We start from the raw sequence: 13,922 nt of genomic DNA, 5'->3' as shown, positions 1-13,922 counted from the left end.
ACAGCCTAAATCTGTGGAACTGTTTTGGGCAGGAAAAGCCATGCTTGCAGTCAAATGTGACTTCTGTGGAATTCGGGAACCCCTGCTCGGATCTGGGTGATTTCTGGGTATGTTGTTCGCCCAGATCAGAGCTATCCAGGGATGTATAATTTATGGGGATATGTGGGGCTTTGGGGTGTTTTCTGTGTTTTGGGGAAAAATGTGTGTTTTCTGCCTGTGAGTGATTAAGTTAACCCATTGTGTATGTTAATTGTATCAAAGGCAGAACCCATTGTGTTTGTTAATTGTATCACAGGCAGAGGGGGGTTTGTGTACGATTGCTGGGAGTGTTTCCATAGTGTAGATGCATGTGATTGGCTAATGTATAAACTGTCTCAGTCTTCCACAAGGTCCCCGGGGGGAGTGTCCCTTCCTGGAAGACCTGCATAAAAGGCTGACATGTAGCCCCATTAAAGAGTTCCTGTTTTACTCTCAACATAGAGCCTCGTTTCATGTGTGGTGGTGGGCGGGGGGGGGGGGGGGGGGTAGGCTGTATCTACACTGGGGATTGCTATACGCTGTATACTCCCCTGGCTATAATCACTGAGCTTGTTCCTGCATCGCTCTCTGAAGGAAGAGAGGTTCAGCCACTGGAGCCTTGTCGTAGGTCCAGGGTGGGTAGGAGACGGCGAGACCTCAACCAAGCTGCGGCGGTTCGTGGGGTCGGCAGTACTTACGGTGTCAAGTGGAGTGCTTGGAGCTCTTGAGAAGCACTAGGAGCATCCATCAACGGAGGTACCCAGTCGGGGTGCCAGGAGATCCGTTACAGGTCCAAATTGACAGAAGGCAGGGCAACACAAGTAGGAAGGGTCAATACAAGTAGGCGGGAACTAAATACCACAGTGCAGCACAATATACTGCCCCAGCAGAACTAAATACCACAGTGCAGCACAATATACTGCCCCAGCAGAACTAGATACCACAGTGCAGCACAATATACTGCCCCAGCAGAACTAAATACCACAGTGCAGCACAATATACCGCCCCAGCAGAACCATATACCACAGTGCAGCACAATATACCGCCCCAGCAGAACCAGATACCACAGTGCAGAACAATATACCGCCCCAGCAGAACTAAATACCACAGTGCAGCACAATATACTGCCCCAGCGGAACCAGATACCACACTGCAGAACAATATACATCCCTAGCAAAACCATATACCACAGTGCAGCACAATATACTGCCCCAGCAGAACCAGATACCACAGTGCAGCACAATATACTGCCCCAGCAGAACCAAATACCACAGTGCAGCACAATATACTGCCCCAGCAGAACCAAATACCACAGTGCAGCACAATATACTGCCCCAGCAGAACCATATACCACAGTGCAGCACAATATACCGCCCCAGCAGAACCAGATACCACAGTGCAGCACAATATACCGCCCCAGCAGAACCAAATACCACAGTGCAGCACAATATACCGCCCCAGCAGAACCAGATACCACAGTGCACCACAATATACCGCCCCAGCAGAACCAGATACCACAGTGCAGCACAATATACCGCCCCAGCAGAACCAAATACCACAGTGCAGCACAATATACCGCCCCAGCAGAACCAGATACCACAGTGCACCACAATATACCGCCCCAGCAGAACCAAATACCACAGTGCAGCACAATATACCGCCCCAGCAGAACCAAATACCACAGTGCAGCACAATATACTGCCCCAGCAGAACCAGATAGCACAGTGCAGCACAATATACTGCCCCAGCAGAACCAGATACCACAGTGCAGCACAATATACTGCCCCAGCAGAACCAGATAGCACAGTGCAGCACAATATACTGCCCCAGCAGAACCAGATAGCACAGTGCAGCACAATATACTGCCCCAGCAGAACCAAATACCACAGTGCAGCACAATATACTGCCCCAGCAGAACCAGATACCACAGTGCAGCATAATATACCGCCCCAGCAGAACCAGATAGCACAGTGCAGCACAATATACTGCCCCAGCAGAACCAGATAGCACAGTGCAGCACAATATACTGCCCCAGCAGAACCAGATACCACAGTGCAGCACAATATACTGCCCCAGCAGAACCAAATACCACAGTGCAGCACAATATACTGCCCCAGCAGAACCAGATGCCACAGTGCAGCATAATATACCGCCCCAGCAGAACCAGATGCCACAGTGCAGCATAATATACCGCCCCAGCAGAACCAGATACCACAGTGCAGCATAATATACTGCCCCAGCAGAACCAAATACCACAGTGCAGCATAATATACTGCCCCAGCAGAACCAGATACCACAGTGCAGCATAATATACTGCCCCAGCAGAACCAGATACCACAGTGCAGCACAATATACCGCCCCAGCAGAACCAAATACCACAGTGCAGCACAATATACCGCCCCAGCAGAACCAAATACCACAGTGCAGCACAATATACCGCCCCAGCAGAACCAGATACCACAGTGCAGCACAATATACCGCCCCAGCAGAACCAAATACCACAGTGCAGCATAATATACCGCCCCAGCAGAACCAGATACCACAGTGCAGCACAATATACTGCCCCAGCAGAACCAGATACCACAGTGCAGCATAATATACCGCCCCAGCAGAACCAGATACCACAGTGCAGCACAATATACTGCCCCAGCAGAACCATATACCACAGTGCAGCACAATATACTGCCCCAGCAGAACCAGATACCACAGTGCAGCACAATATACCGCCCCAGCAGAACCAAATACCACAGTGCAGCACAATATACCGCCCCAGCAGAACCAGATACCACAGTGCACCACAATATACCGCCCCAGCAGAACCAAATACCACAGTGCAGCACAATATACTGCCCCAGCAGAACCAGATAGCACAGTGCAGCACAATATACTGCCCCAGCAGAACCAGATACCACAGTGCAGCACAATATACTGCCCCAGCAGAACCAGATAGCACAGTGCAGCACAATATACTGCCCCAGCAGAACCAGATAGCACAGTGCAGCACAATATACTGCCCCAGCAGAACCAAATACCACAGTGCAGCACAATATACTGCCCCAGCAGAACCAGATACCACAGTGCAGCATAATATACCGCCCCAGCAGAACCAGATAGCACAGTGCAGCACAATATACTGCCCCAGCAGAACCAGATAGCACAGTGCAGCACAATATACTGCCCCAGCAGAACCAGATACCACAGTGCAGCACAATATACTGCCCCAGCAGAACCAAATACCACAGTGCAGCACAATATACTGCCCCAGCAGAACCAGATGCCACAGTGCAGCATAATATACCGCCCCAGCAGAACCAGATGCCACAGTGCAGCATAATATACCGCCCCAGCAGAACCAGATACCACAGTGCAGCATAATATACTGCCCCAGCAGAACCAAATACCACAGTGCAGCATAATATACTGCCCCAGCAGAACCAGATACCACAGTGCAGCATAATATACTGCCCCAGCAGAACCAGATACCACAGTGCAGCACAATATACCGCCCCAGCAGAACCAAATACCACAGTGCAGCACAATATACCGCCCCAGCAGAACCAAATACCACAGTGCAGCACAATATACCGCCCCAGCAGAACCAGATACCACAGTGCAGCACAATATACCGCCCCAGCAGAACCAAATACCACAGTGCAGCATAATATACCGCCCCAGCAGAACCAGATACCACAGTGCAGCACAATATACTGCCCCAGCAGAACCAGATACCACAGTGCAGCATAATATACCGCCCCAGCAGAACCAGATACCACAGTGCAGCACAATATACTGCCCCAGCAGAACCATATACCACAGTGCAGCACAATATACTGCCCCAGCAGAACCAGATACCACAGTGCAGCACAATATACTGCCCCAGCAGAACCAAATACCACAGTGCAGCACAATATACTGCCCCAGCAGAACCAGATACCACAGTGCAGCACAATATACCGCCCCAGCAGAACCAGATACCACAGTGCAGCACAATATACCGCCCCAGCAGAACCAGATACCACAGTGCAGCACAATATACTGCCCCAGCAGAACCAGATACCACAGTGCAGCACAATATACCGCCCCAGCAGAACCAAATACCACAGTGCAGCACAATATACTGCCCCAGCAGAACCAGATACCACAGTGCAGCACAATATACCGCCCCAGCAGAACCAAATACCACAGTGCAGCACAATATACCGCCCCAGCAGAACCAGATACCACAGTGCAGCACAATATACTGCCCCAGCAGAACCAAATACCACAGTGCAGCACAATATACTGCCCCAGCAGAACCAGATACCACAGTGCAGCACAATATACCGCCCCAGCAGAACCAGATACCACAGTGCAGCACAATATACCGCCCCAGCAGAACCATATACCACAGTGCAGCACAATATACTGCCCCAGCAGAACCAGATACCACAGTGCAGCACAATATACTGCCCCAGCAAAACCAAATACCACAGTGCAGCACAATATACTGCCCCAGCAGAACCAGATACCACAGTGCAGCACAATATACCGCCCCAGCAGAACCAGATACCACAGTGCAGCACAATATACCGCCCCAGCAGAACCAGATACCACAGTGCAGCACAATATACTGCCCCAGCAGAACCAGATACCACAGTGCAGCACAATATACCGCCCCAGCAGAACCAAATACCACAGTGCAGCACAATATACTGCCCCAGCAGAACCAGATATCACAGTGCAGAACAATATACTGCCCCAGCAGAACCAGATACCACAGTGCAGCACAATATACCGCCCCAGCAGAACCAAATACCACAGTGCAGCACAATATACTGCCCCAGCAGAACCAGATACCACAGTGCAGCACAATATACTGCCCCAGCAGAACCAGATACCACAGTGCAGCACAATATACCGCCCCAGCAGAACCAAATACCACAGTGCAGACCACAATATACCGCCCCAGCAGAACCAAATACCACAGTGCAGCACAATATACTGCCCCAGCAGAACCAAATACCACAGTGCAGCACAATATACTGCCCCAGCAGAACCAGATACCACAGTGCAGCACAATATACTGCCCCAGCAGAACCAAATACCACAGTGCAGCACAATATACTGCCCCAGCAGAACCAGATACCACAGTGCAGCACAATATACCGCCCCAGCAGAACCAGATACCACAGTGCAGCACAATATACCGCCCCAGCAGAACCAGATACCACAGTGCAGCACAATATACTGCCCCAGCAGAACCAGATACCACAGTGCAGCACAATATACCGCCCCAGCAGAACCAAATACCACAGTGCAGCACAATATACTGCCCCAGCAGAACCAGATATCACAGTGCAGAACAATATACTGCCCCAGCAGAACCAGATACCACAGTGCAGCACAATATACCGCCCCAGCAGAACCAAATACCACAGTGCAGCACAATATACTGCCCCAGCAGAACCAGATACCACAGTGCAGCACAATATACTGCCCCAGCAGAACCAGATACCACAGTGCAGCACAATATACCGCCCCAGCAGAACCAAATACCACAGTGCAGCACAATATACCGCCCCAGCAGAACCAAATACCACAGTGCAGCACAATATACTGCCCCAGCAGAACCAAATACCACAGTGCAGCACAATATACTGCCCCAGCAGAACCAGATACCACAGTGCAGCACAATATACTGCCCCAGCAGAACCAGATACCACAGTGCAGCACTATATACTGCCCCAGCAGAACCAGATACCACAGTGCAGCACAATATACCGCCCCAGCAGAACCAAATACCACAGTGCAGCACAATATACTTCCCCAGCAGAACCAAATACCACAGTGCAGCATAATATACCGCCCCAGCAGAACAAGGTACCACAGTACGGGACAATATACTGCCCCAGCAGAACCAGATACCACAGTGCAGCATAATATACTGCCCCAGCAGAACCAGATACCACAGTGCAGCACAATATACCGCCCCAGCAGAACCAGATACCACAGTGCAGCATAATATACTGCCCCAGCAGAACCAAATACCACAGTGCAGCATAATATACTGCCCCAGCAGAACCAGATACCACAGTGCAGCACAATATACCGCCCCAGCAGAACCAGATACCACAGTGCAGCACAATATACTGCCCCAGCAGAACCAGATACCACAGTGCAGCATAATATACCGCCCCAGCAGAACCAAATACCACAGTGCAGCACAATATACAGCCCCAGCAGAACCAGATACCACAGTGCAGCACAATATACTGCCCCAGCAGAACCAGATACCACAGTGCAGCACAATATACAGCCCCAGCAGAACCAGATACCACAGTGCAGCAGTCAGTGTCCCTGATTTAGTTTGAATATGGGGATAATTTTAGATTTTTTTTTTCTACAATTTTTTGTAAACAATAGTATTTCTATTGTTTACCAAAAATTGTAGAATTTTTTTTTTTATCCTCTACCATACCAAACTCGGGTGCAATAAATATTTGCGCAGGTCCCATCTGATACCAGATCCCATGGGTGGAATGGATTTAGATCTCTTATGGACCGGTAGACAAAGAAGCATGGACCAGTCCATTACTGGCATTGTAAATGCTGAGCATTATCTGGCAGCTGTCTATGTCTATGGACCCTCCTGGCCTTCCATAGCACTTGGATTAACCCTTTCATTACTAGCAGCCCCCCTCCTCCAGGACCCCCCCCCCCCAAATAACGACATTCAGCAGGAGAACGCTGACACTAAGGAGGGGCGTGTCAATGCAAATCGAGGATGACGATGTGTCCACTGAGAAGGAGGGAGCGCTGTGATATCAGCCAATCAGAGCCGCGGGCGCGCTAGGAAAGGCCGTTGTGGGCGTGGCCTCGCTAGTGCGGCGCTGGCTGTGGAGGAGGGCAGATCGCGCGGCGGGTGATCCACACAGCGGGGACTGCCCGGAGTTGACCGACTACGGTGAGACGCCGTCGGCCTCGGGCGCTGCGCTTCACCGCTAACCGACGCTAAAAGTTCTTGTCTCTCTCCTTCCCCCTCCTGCAGGTGTGAGAGCCATGTCAGGACGAGGGAAATCCGGCGGCAAAGCCAGAGCCAAGGCCAAGTCTCGCTCCTCTAGGGCCGGGCTGCAGTTTCCAGTAGGCCGCGTCCACCGGCTGCTCCGGAAGGGGAATTACGCTGAGCGGGTCGGGGCTGGCGCTCCCGTCTACCTGGCCGCCGTGCTGGAGTACCTGTCGGCGGAGATCCTGGAGCTGGCCGGGAACGCGGCGCGGGACAACAAGAAGACCCGCATCATCCCGCGGCACCTGCAGCTGGCGATCCGCAACGACGAGGAGCTCAACAAGCTGCTGGGAGGGGTGACCATCGCCCAGGGGGGCGTCCTGCCCAACATCCAGGCGGTGCTGCTGCCCAAGAAGACCCAGACCTCCAAGAAATGAGAGCCGACTACGGGGAGGGGGGGTTCTTAGTAGTCGGGGGGCCTTAGGACCCAGGGCTGAGCGCTAGTTACCCCCATTCCAGCTTCCAAAGTGTTAATTATCTTGTTAGAGGTAGGGGGTGCCAGTTGCCCCCAATATACAGCAGCCAAAGCCCAGTTTCCAGATTTGTAATTAATTGCCCATCAGTTTTGCAAAAAATCGACTGCAGTCTGTCTGTACAAGCGCCAATTCCCCCCCCCCCCCCCCCTTCAAAATCTAGTTTTTACCGCAAGGGTTAATTCCCCAAAGTCAAATTTAACCCCCAAAGTCCCCCCTGGGTGCACACTATGGTTAATTCATGTTTTGCACCCTTTTTTTTTTTTTCTAGGATTAACTCTTTCCTGTGCTGGCATGGAGGTAAAGCACCTCCTGTTTTACGAAGGGTTAACACACTTTTGACTTTCCCTAGTCCAAACCTTTTTAGGCGATTTTATCCTTTGTCCCCGTTTGTGGTCTGTCTTTGTGTTTTTGTTTTTTTTTTGGGGCGGTTTGCACTTCTGTTTTCCTGTGTTGTGACGTATCGTAACGTTCCGCTAGTTTTGGGGGGAGGACCATCAACGAGTTCTTGGTCGTCAGACATCACCACCGCTTAACCCTTTCTACACCGGCGTTTTCATTTAAATGTGGGTGGGTGGGGGGTGTCGTTGTCATTTTTCGGTTTCTCGTAGTGAAAGGCGCTGTCGGGTGGCGGCGGGTTGGTTATGGTAGTCATGTTACGGGATTGGCGTATTTGAGCAAATGTGGAACGTAAGTTTTATTTATTTATTTTTCTCATGATGCAACAATGTTACAGATGTTCATAGAAAGCAACCATAGGTGAGTTGCGTCAGTAATCACCCCCCCCCCCCCCCCCCCCCAATACTAACCGGAGATGCTGAGTAGTGTTCCTAATGGATGTGTTGCATAAATCGTCACCCCCTCTCCAAACTGACCCTGCATCGGCCGGTATGACTATGGGAGTATGATGTAGAAAATCTGGGAAATTTTAAAGGGATTGTCCAGAATTAGAAAGTGTCTGCTTTCTCGCCCAAAAATACAGCGCCACCCCCGTTCACAGGTCGTATGTGGTATCGCATCTTGGCACCATTCTCTTCAGTAGAACTGAGCTGCAGTACCGGACACAACCCATGGACAGGGGTGGCGCTGTTGGAAGGAGAAAGCAGCTATGTTTTTCTAATCCCAACAGTCAGAGAGAGGTAATGTGAACATGTTATAGATCTCTGAAGTCCTTTAATCCAGCACCAGTGATATCGGATGGTTGTTGGGTTGTCAGATAATCACAGGCTTATTGAATCTCCAGCTGTAACGCCGTTTCAGTTTTAGGTAAAGAGTTCTGTGCTGAGGTTTCTTCATTTATCTTTATAGGAGTCGGAGCTCTGGCATTTCTGATACACAGCTCCAGATCTACTGCACAGATAGCTAAGGCCTCTTTCACACTTGCGTTGTCCGGATCCGGCGTGTACTCCATTTGCCGGAGGTGCCCGCCGGATCCGAAAAAACGCAAGTGAACTGAAAGCATTTGAAGACGGATCCGTCTTCAAAATGCGTTCAGTGTTACTATGGCACCCAGGATTGCCATAGTAGTAGTGGGGAGCGGGGGAGCAGTATACTTAGTCCGTGCGGCTCCCGGGGCGCTCCAGAATGACGTCAGAGCGCACCATGCGCATGGATGACGTGATCCATGTGATCACGTCATCCATGCGCGTGGGGCGCCCGGGCAGCCACACGGACGGTAAGTATACTGCTCCCCCGCTCCCCACTACACTTTACCATGGCAAACAGGACTTTAGCGTCCCGGCAGCCATGGTAACCATTCAGAAAAAGCTAAACGTCAGATCCGGCAATGCGCTGAAACGACGTTTAGCTTAAGGCCGGGTCCTGATTAATGCCTTTCAATGGGCATTAATTCCGGATCCGGCCTTGCGGCAAGTGTTCAGGGTTTTTGGCCGGAGCAAAAAGTGCAGCAGGCTGCGGTATTTTCTCCGGCCAAAAAATGTTCCGTTCCGGAACTGAAGACATCCTGATGCATCCTGAACGGATTTCTCTCCATTCAGAATGCACTAGGATAAAACTGATCAGGATTCTTCCGGCATAGAGCCCCGACGACGAACTCTATGCCGGAAGAAAAGAACGCAAGTGTGAAAGAGCCCTAAGTGATACCGTTTTCCCGCAGCCACCACTAGATGGAGCTCAGGTACTCACTGCATATTGATACATTGAGGGCAATTATAGGACTGTATTCAGTGAGCTCCCCCTAATGGTGAATGCAGACTGCCAGAATGTTACCATTTACTATGTCCAGCCTGTGATGAACTGATTTTGTGCCCTTCAAGCTCTTAAGGAGGACCTGGATTTTATCAATTGAGATAAGTACCTGTACTCCCAGGCTGTGACGCTCTGCGCTGCGATTGGACAGCGCTGCAGCCAGGGAAGAAGGAACGCCCAGGGTGAAACGGGGCAGACTCCGCCTAGTCGAACCAATTCAGTGAAGATACCGGAGGACACAGCGGGGGAACGGAGCGGCGCCCAGGGATAATAGTAAGTGCAGTGAGATCCCTGGGCGCCGCTCTACACAACCTGATGGTTATCTTGCAATGTTTGGACCGATGAAAGGTCCTCTTAGTATTTTCATAGTCTGACACTGCATATGTAAATTGCCTGAGTACATAATAAGGTGATATGTCTACCCACATATTACTGATCCTGAGTTACTTCCTGTACTATACTCCAGAGCTGCACTCACTATTCTGCTGGTGCAGTCACTGTGTACATACAATACTTATCCTGTACTGATCCTGAGTTACATCCTGTATTATACTCCAGAGCTGCACTCACTATTCTCCTAGTAATGTATGTACACAGTGACTCCACCAGCAGAATAGTGAGTGCAGCTCTGGAGTATAATACAGCATGTAACTTGGGCTCAGTACCTGTAGATTATATAACCTATAGTTTCTAGCTGGAAAAGTGGCAGTGTCATAATTTCTGATGAGCCACCAGTAGCTGACATGGTGCAGAAGAGCACCGCACCACCACTGCTACATCTAAAGCTCGCTGTTATTACACTGTGGTTGTACTTGTATGGAAGGTAACCCAGGACTGGACTTCTCCCCGGAGCCGCTGTTTAGGTTGAGGTTGATTTGAAGTTCCTAATTTCTGGCTCCTTAAAGGGGTATTCCGGTTATATTAGGAGAGGACATAACTATTAGATCAGTGGGGGGTCCTGCTGCTGGGACCCCACGATCATAAGAACAGGGCCCTGTACACTGTGAGCCCCCCTGAAATGAGCGGAGCGACTATCTGCAGAACTCCGATAGAATTGAATACATCCTACTGCTAGGACCCCCACAATCCAGGTCGTGTATCCTGATTACATAACCGGAATACCCCTCTTAGGTTAGCAGCATGGATCGCCAAACTGTTAGTCCAGTTTTGTAGAACTACTACTCCCAGCATTTTTTATTTTTATTTTTTTGCACCTCTGGTCTTTGTTCTTTTCTTGCCAGTGTCTGAAGATTTTAGAAAGCACCTTGAATGCGCAGAGTAATGCGTCCTCCCTACTGTCTGCACTTTATCAAGTAAATTTGCCCAAAAAGAAGACTCGTCAGCGAAAGTTAAAAGTCCTCTCGTAATCTCTGTGTGCTGATTGGCCCTTGAAGAAGTTTCGGCTCCTTTTTCAAGTGACTGTAAGAAGTGGTTGTCCTGCCAGGAGCCACCATGACTGGCCACGTGTCCCGTCCTTTCATAGGTTGTGACATTTCTGGGTAATGTTCCCTTTTTTTTTTTTTTTTTTTCAGCATTGGTTGGATTTACAATGTCGTGTAATGGGGGGTCATGTGGGGTGCGAGGAGTCGCCTCATCTTAAGGCTGGGTTCACACAAGGACATTGAGTCCCAACCAAAATTCCACATTAGATGAACTACGGTCGCACCTGCCAATTTCAGCTGGAACCAGCCGACCATCTCATGTGCGTTGGGCTCTTTTACGGCAGATTTTAGGGGGGCCTTCAGGATCAGGCTGTTGGATTTCAACATGCCCAGTCCTTAAGGCCGAGTTCACACGAACGTGTGTGACCCGTGCCCATGCTGCGGCCCGCAATGCACGATCGCCGGCCGTAGGTCAGCCGCATCGGATCGCGGACCCATTCACTGTAATGGGTCCGCGATCCGCCCGTTCCGCAAAAAGATATGACATGTTCTATCTTTTTGCGGGACGCAACCCCAGGGAAGCACTCCGTAGTGCTTCCGAGGGGTCCCGTTCCGGATTTGCGGACCCATTGAAGTGAATGGGTCCGCATCCGTGATGTGGAATGCACACAGAACTGTGGCCGTGTATTGCGGCCCGCAATACGGCCACGGATCACACACGTTCGTGTGAACTAGGCCTAAGGAGGTGTCTGATAGCAATTTATGGGCCTCTCCCTGTTGCCCAACATGCATGTGTATGGGAAGGAATGGTTGACTGATGTCCAAAGTGTAGGGCACCTTCCTGGCACCAATGCCCTCTGAGCTCAGCCTTAACTAAAGGGGTCCACTATTGGGTATCACCCCGATTTTATCACCAGCTCCACTTCCTATGCTTCCAGCACCCCTAGTGAGCACCCAATCCATTGGGAAGAGTTACCACCAACTTCAGTGTAAATCCAGCCCGTGTGCATCCTACATGAAAGCTACCATGTCTTCTGGTGCTCCCACCGTGTCCTTTTAGGGGCCCGACCACTCTGCTGACAAGATGGTGATAGAAGTGATTTCAGTTCTTTCTTTACTGTCTAAGATTGTCTTGAGTCGTTTTAGAAGCACTTTAATTAATAGTGTGCAATATTGTTTCTTTATATATCAGAAAATTGTCTTTTTCTATTCAGTGTGTCAATAAACCACTTTCCCCGGTTTTAAACGGAAACGTGTTGAGTCTGAGTTGTGTGGAATAATCTCCTCGTAGACTTTGCTTAAAGGGGATCTCAGTTTTGAGCATGTTACACGGCAGACAGCAAGGTGGGAGAGCAGGGCAAACATTACCTTCTGCTGAGATTTTCTTATATATATTTTTTTAATCAGGAGTAGTGTGAATATGAAGTTTTATTCTTCAAGGCTCTGCTGCTGCTTGTTCCCAGGAGGCGAAGCTTTGCTGTGAAGTGCTCTCTGTATTCAGCTGCTTCACAGCCTCTCCCCTCTGAGTGATGGCTGCAGCATCCTACAGGTGGTCTTCCGATGGGAGGGGTGGGAAGCGGCTCAGTGCAAGGAGCACTTTACAGTGAAGCTCCTCCTCTAGGACACTTGGTAGGAGCAGAATCTGGCAGGATAAAACTTCATATGCACACTACTCCTGATGAGGTTTGTTTGTACTGATCTCTCTAGTTCCTACCTAGTGTCAGCAGTTTTGCATAAGATAACTGCTGACAGATTATCTTTAACCCCCATGGTGGTGCCCAGGATGTCTATATGTAAAAGAGCCTGGCATTAAATATTCCTATATACTGTGAGCCCATGGTGGTGCCCAGGTCTTCTATATGTGAAAGAGCCTGGCATTAAATATTCCTATATACTGTGAGCCCATGGTGGTGCCCGCTTGCTGCAAGCCGCAGTTTTTCATGGTTCTACCACCTGTTGCAGTCGGCAGCTGCACTAGTTAACAACAACTCGTGCCGTTAGATGCCAGGACTCTGCCCACAGCTGCACCGTATGTCACTTTGCTTAGAATAAAATCACTATTTTGTCTAATGTGACGTTACCCGGAGGACTTGGTGCAACTGTTATCAATTTATTTTTTTAAACTCAGCTGTGCCCGAATCTAACCACCCACCACAGAAGACATATACGGGGGCAGCGCTGCGGTGGATTCTTTGTCCACCATATTGTGTCTTCTGCAGCTGCTGAGCAGTGGGGAGCAGTGTGGGGAGGACACCATGATACCCAATATAATGTTCCCCAGCCACTGCAAAACTACAACCCTCATTGTGTGTCTGGCAGGGTATACTGAGGTTTGTACTTCCCCCACAGTTTTCAGGTATTTGTGTATGTTCTGCACTTTTAAACAAAAACATACAAAATGTTGCCCCTCCCCCGATGGAATTGGTTTTGTATTCCATTTACTAAGGAACCCAAAAACAGGGCAGCGTGTCGGTGACGACTAGTGGGGACCCCGTATAATGGTGTCACGCCTGTTGATGAACTAGAACAGAATTAATTATCCTGCCTGCTTCCCCCCCCACCAAGGAAAATAATATTGTCATGTATTGCCTGATCGGGGGGGGTCTTACTTCTGGGGCCCCTGACTATCATGGGGAGCTCTGAACAGTGTGATCGCCAGGGGCCCTAGCAGTCGGACCACCACATCTAGATAGGGGATAAGTGTTTACAATGGGACAAGCCCTGACAATCTTATAAATGTCCAAGGTGGAAGAACTGGAGCTGCCCCCCCGACCCCCCATACACATGCATGCTTGGATC

At 50.0% G+C, this 13,922-nt stretch overlaps 1 protein-coding gene across 1 annotated transcript; it reads left to right on the top strand.

Annotated features, from left to right (window-relative positions):
* The first annotated feature begins 6,870 nt into the window (after window positions 1-6,870).
* On the top strand, window positions 6,871-8,503 carry LOC120979612 (histone H2A type 2-B). Its single transcript, XM_040408472.1, has 2 exons — window positions 6,871-6,961; window positions 7,046-8,503. The coding sequence occupies exon 2, from the start codon at window positions 7,057-7,059 to the stop codon at window positions 7,435-7,437; it is 381 nt and encodes a 126-aa protein (XP_040264406.1). The 5' UTR covers window positions 6,871-6,961; window positions 7,046-7,056; the 3' UTR covers window positions 7,438-8,503.
* Window positions 8,504-13,922: the final 5,419 nt, after the last annotated feature.

The sequence above is a fragment of the Bufo bufo genome, chromosome 9 (genome assembly GCF_905171765.1).
Source record: "Bufo bufo chromosome 9, aBufBuf1.1, whole genome shotgun sequence".
NCBI classification, from domain to species: domain Eukaryota; kingdom Metazoa; phylum Chordata; class Amphibia; order Anura; family Bufonidae; genus Bufo; species Bufo bufo.
The sequence above is the reverse complement of the archived record's forward strand: the minus strand, read 5'-3'. Positions and strand labels throughout refer to the sequence as shown.

Bases quoted from the DNA above. Each gene is read 5' to 3' on its own strand.
- LOC120979612 (XM_040408472.1), top strand. From the start codon at position 7,057: ATGTCAGGACGAGGGAAATCCGGCGGCAAAGCCAGAGCCAAGGCCAAG.